The following is a 5,227-nucleotide window of genomic DNA, read 5'->3' as shown; positions in this document are numbered from 1 at the left end:
TCCTGGACTGAGGTCCTCGTGCTTCTTCATATTTTCACTTTGTGTGTCCGAACTGAGAGACCAATCTGATCCCCGGCGTTGCCGTGATGACCCACTCTCAGTCATCCGATCTTTCATGTCCTCCTCTGTTGGTATCGATGGAAGACTGCGTTCGTAGGAGCCGTGTTCGACTGGAGAGGAGGTTATCTCCATGGCAGAACGGGCCTCTTGTTGATACGGATTGGTATTTGCTTGTTTGCCGTTTGGTCTGGGTTCCGGAAGCGGTCGGGATGACGAAAGAATAGGCATTGAGGGCGGATGCTCGACGAAGACTATCTCATCCGATTCCATCTCGTGAAGATGTGATTTCTCGACAGTGACTGATGGTTGAAATGATGAGATAATCGTCTCGATATTTATCAAGATGGCTGTTACACGTTATGGGTCGTAGGGGCACAAGAATGACATAACCAAGTGATACACTGGACTAGACGATCCGAAGTATGGGAAGCTATATGCAAGTGAAATGCGCGAGCCAGCGCAGACGGAGCTGTGATCAAATAACTTCTCGAGCCCTGTAGGGAAAGCAAGGCATATGGAATATAGCTTGCCAGAAGACTGTTTGTGCCACCAAATGTTTACCGAAAATCAGGTCAACCGCAAGGATGTTAGCGGAAGTATGGGCCATTGGATGAGCTCACATACTCCTGGGTCCCAGAGGTGTGGTGCAGATCACCCTGTCAATACTGGGTAGTACTGCTTTTGTCCACGTAGCACTGCAGGGTGCGTGGCGGAAGGACTGTGCCCACAAGTCTGAAATGGTCTATCTTCCCAATTTGATCGCCTCAAAAATAAGACAACCGTGCTTTGTACCATCTTCAGGCAGCCTGTAACATGTTACGTTGCATAGGATAGTTCCATTCGATGCTCCTGTTCGTTGCTTCACTTTGTGGGGAAGGCTGCGGTAGCATGTCTCGAGTCCATGCTGCTAAGCGTCGATTCCACAAGGGCGAACTAAAGTCCGCTAGCATAGCTGCGGCTAGCTGGTAAGTACATACGGAGATCCTGGCTATAATTCGAGGCTGTCGGCGCTTGGACGATATCCTGACGATGCCGGTTAAGTTATACAGTTCGAGTCAGCCGGTTCCTCTGCCGCTGAATCCTTCAACATTACGAGCTTGCATGCATTCCACTGAGAACATGTGATCAAGACTTGGGTTTCCACTTGTTGAAGCAGCTGATAACAACCAGGCAACCCTTCACAAGTAGGCGGTGAAGAGGTTCAAAGTTCAACCACAATCGATGAAATGAGCAAGCGGTCTGCTAGCGATAAGCCAAGTGAACTCGAGCATATCTGACGCTTGAGAGTTCAGCCATGCATGTTACCACCCTCTGAGGTACGATGCCGAGAACCACTGCATAATGGGTCGGCCAAAGACGGGGGTGCCGGACATGGTTGGTGCGGATCCGGGTTCCCCTCGTTCTAACCGTTCCGACGGGCCAATTCTTGATCCCGGCGTAAAACGCAAAGATCTCGATGATAAGAAGTGTTCGTGAACTTTATCGTCGAACTGTAGATACAAGAACGAACCGAGCCGTTTTGTCTGTGGATAGTATGCGGGAACATCAGCCATATGCAGTGCTCATGTAGGCGAATCGCTTGTCACACCGCATCCTCATTCCTCTGTGCCAATTAGCAGCCTTTGCGCAGGGTAACTCTGAGAATTTGAGTGATGAAACTCTACAGGGAGCTGCTCAGGAACCTAATGTACATAATTCCGAGACCATGTAGTACCCGGCCTCAAATGTAATCGTGGGGGCTGGGTATATGCAAGGTACACTATAGTCAAGACGAGGCTGAGCATAGTAGAAGCTCATTGGAGAGTGAGCCATCGTGTTCGACTGGTAGGACATCGACAAGGGCTCATCGACGATCAACGATAAGCCCTGAATAGAGTCGCGTAGCAACTGTCTGAAGCGTTCCTCATGACATTAGTAGCTACTTTCACCGGTGCCACAGATTTGTGATCCCAAACGGTACAGCCAGATGGATGCTCAACAAAGTGGAGCAGGATTGATTGGAAGGCCACTGTGCGTCAGTTCTGGACGACCAAATATACTTGAATAGAAAGCTGTTCGAGAACGATACCACCAGTGGGGGGTCAAGGAAAGTCCTAGTAGGCTAGTGATCAGCTTGACGGGCTTGGTGACGCGGGACGCCGGAGGAGACCTCGGGATCAAGAGACCGCGACGGCCTACGAGAACTATTTCGAAACCGTTGAACAGAAGAATGAAGCTTGAAAAGACCGATAGGAAGAGTAAGTGAGGCAGGCGCGTGGAAGCCCTGTGATGATCTTCATGCATGTTGCTTGGGCAAGAACAAGCGACGGCGGCAAGAGAGACTCGGGAATACGCGTAGGAGTGCGCCGATGACAGAAAATCAGAAATGCGAGAAGGAAGTGATGCGAGTAAGACTCAGAAAGACATGATGTTAAAATAAAGATCGCAGGACCTCGGAGCCTACTCCAGGCAACCTTAGGACGGCCATGTGGGTTCACACGTGACAGCATCACGACGCGCCTGGCGCCAAGCCCTGGAAGCACGATCCGTATCGTCATCGCAAGCTCGCAGCTCGCGACACCACGGCGAAGCCATCTCCACACCACGACATCCGCTCCCTCTACACGCACTCTACCATCCCCGAAGCTCGAACAAAACCCGGTCGCCGCATCACCCCAGACAAAACCCCATACAACCATCTCCCAGCGCGTCACCTCCCAAACCACCACCTACAATGGCGAACGGGTCAGTTCCGCGATCCGCTCAACGAAGCTCTCCAACCCACAAAACCACTAACACAACTACAGCTGGGCACCAATTATCGGCCTCATCGTCACCGTCATCTTCTGCGGCGCCGCCTGGTTCCTAGCTCCCAAAGGCGAGAACCAAACGTACGTTTCCACCATCTCTTCGTCCAGCACCAAGTCACCACCCAAATCACCACCCGCACCCCCAAAGCCGTGTCTGCGCGACGAGAATGAGAACGCGCGAGAGAAGCTGCTAGCAGTGTGCAAGAAGCGCGGCGCAGGCGATGGGAGACGAGTCCGTTTCAGCAATGAGCATGAGATGAGCGAGGATACCAACACGAACATCAGCGACAGCGAGCTAAGACGAGCATTTTGAGATGCAAGGAGCAAGAGAGACACCTTGGGCTAACATGATTGGACAGGGTCTGGCGATCTACACTCGTTCTCTCTGCCGCGGCCATGTATATCATGTGGGCGATTACTTTCCTCGCACAACTCCATCCTCTTATCTCGCCTGTACGAAACGATTTGCGACCGGAATACAATGGAGGGCGTTAGCGAAGCTCGACTGGGGATGCTAGACGCGCGGGGAATATGCATATGCACGTTGTGAGAAGGATGGCTTGGGCCGGTCTGGACGAGGCGACAGACGGGATCCAGCAGGGCATATGCCGGAGAGATGCATCATGCTAGAGCAACTGCGTCTGTCTGGCAACCTGGATCTGAAGCCATCAGTGAGGGACCACGAGAGCAGTGCATTACCGAATACTTGAGCACATGTGTATAGTTGGTCTTTTGGCGTAATACGGAGTCTTTCTCGACTTGTACAAATATCAAATGGGGTATCATTGCTTTCCATCCAAACAAAAACGCTCATGACCATGTTTCCTTCACGAAGCACTAACCAACCCACCAACCCACTCCCAAAGCCCCCCCAAAACAGTCCACTCCCTCCAATACCCCTCCCACCCCGTCCCCAACCCCGCCGCCCTCAAAATCCCCCATCCAACTGCCGTCCTCAGCCCCGCCCCTGTCCCCACCAACACACCCGCCCTCACATACCCACAATCCATGAGTATCTCCAGCGCCGCAATATTATTCACGATAACCGCCCAGCTCACCGCCGTAGCCGAGCTAGGTAAATCGTAGTCCCAGATAATAAGCAGTATAGGAAACAATTTCGTGCAACTGCTCACCAGCAGTGCAGTTGATAGCGGCGTCGGGGTGTCGAAACTAGGTATACATCTCCGCCACAAGCGACGGAGTGTCGAGCTGGGGAGGCGCGTAGTGTCGAAGGCGCAGAGGAGGCGGATGGGGAGGTGGAAGGCTAGAGTGCAGAGGGTGACGAGGCAGAGGAAGAATAGGTATTGCAGGCCTAGTGGGTGGGCTTGGAGGACTACGGCGTTTGTGATGCCGTCGTGGGGTGCGACGAGGGGGCTTGTGGAAGTTGTGTTTAGAGCGGGTGAGGAGGGGGAGTAGGGCGTTGGGTGGTAGGGCGATGTAGGTGGGAGGGGCAGTTTCTCGATGCGCGCCCAGGTTAGGTAGACGTCGAAGAGGAGGAGGAGGATGCCGAGGCGGAGTATGGATCGCTGTAATATCTTATGTCAGCCCTCATTATCTTCTCTCAAATGTTAGACCTCCCCTCCCTCCCATCCCATCCCAAGATATGTAAATCGGCAATACGTACATCAAACCCCAACCGTCCCTCATGTTTCCCCAACCGATTAAACAGCAAGTGCCGGTACACCTCCGCTTTGATTAACACGAGGTCGATGAACAGCACCACGAAATCGTGTTCGACATATTTATCCGCAAACTTCTTGCATACGGGGCATTGGGTTAGGCGGACGCCTTTGCCGAGGGCGCGGTCGTCGGCTTTGGAGTATGTTGTGTAGAGTGTGCGCACGGGGGTGCGGCATGAGATGCAGATTGGCATTGTGTGGGGGTTGGGACGGAAGATCGTGAGGTATAGAAGAGGGTTTACATGGTGTGGCGATTCGGTCGGAAGTGTTTGTCGGTCGCGCTGGAAGCTGTGGGATGTGGGGTGGGAGTGTTAGAGAAGATGCGCAGAGTGACGATAGTTGGGAACGCGTATCGACGCGGCGTTAACGTGAACGCTAAAGTCCGACAAATCGCCAGTTCCCAGCTTGTCATCTTCAAAAGCCTCACGAATCCTTCCAGACTATCTTTCCATTATAATACTTCATTCAAGAATACGCTAGCCTTGATTATGCTCCGTCTTCGTCTTATGTCCTACAAGATGGGTTCAAATGCTTTTTACGCCAGTCACCCTTCCCAATACTCATGCAACCTATTCAACGCCTCGCGCTGCAAGAATGCTAACGAAGAGAAACAACCCAAAATACACAATCATCGCTTTCTGTATATCTTCACAACGCTTCATCCGTGGCTCCCTCTGCTCCTCCTAAAGTTACGTCTTC

General features: G+C 52.3%; 1 protein-coding gene across 1 annotated transcript; it reads left to right on the top strand.

Moving 5' to 3' along the window:
* Window positions 1–2,773: 2,773 nt before the first annotated feature.
* J4E87_009449 (uncharacterized protein) lies at window positions 2,774–3,344 on the top strand (the record flags this gene model as incomplete). The annotated part of the gene is made up of 3 exons (XM_049381026.1): window positions 2,774–2,784; window positions 2,847–2,930; window positions 3,209–3,344. The coding sequence occupies 3 exons, from the start codon at window positions 2,774–2,776 to the stop codon at window positions 3,342–3,344; spliced, it is 231 nt and encodes a 76-aa protein (XP_049229247.1).
* Window positions 3,345–5,227: the final 1,883 nt, after the last annotated feature.

This window comes from Alternaria ethzedia (assembly GCF_023757985.1).
Source record: "Alternaria ethzedia strain BMP 0044 chromosome Unknown scaffold_35, whole genome shotgun sequence".
NCBI lineage: Eukaryota > Fungi > Ascomycota > Dothideomycetes > Pleosporales > Pleosporaceae > Alternaria > Alternaria ethzedia.
The sequence above is the reverse complement of the archived record's forward strand: the minus strand, read 5'-3'. Positions and strand labels throughout refer to the sequence as shown.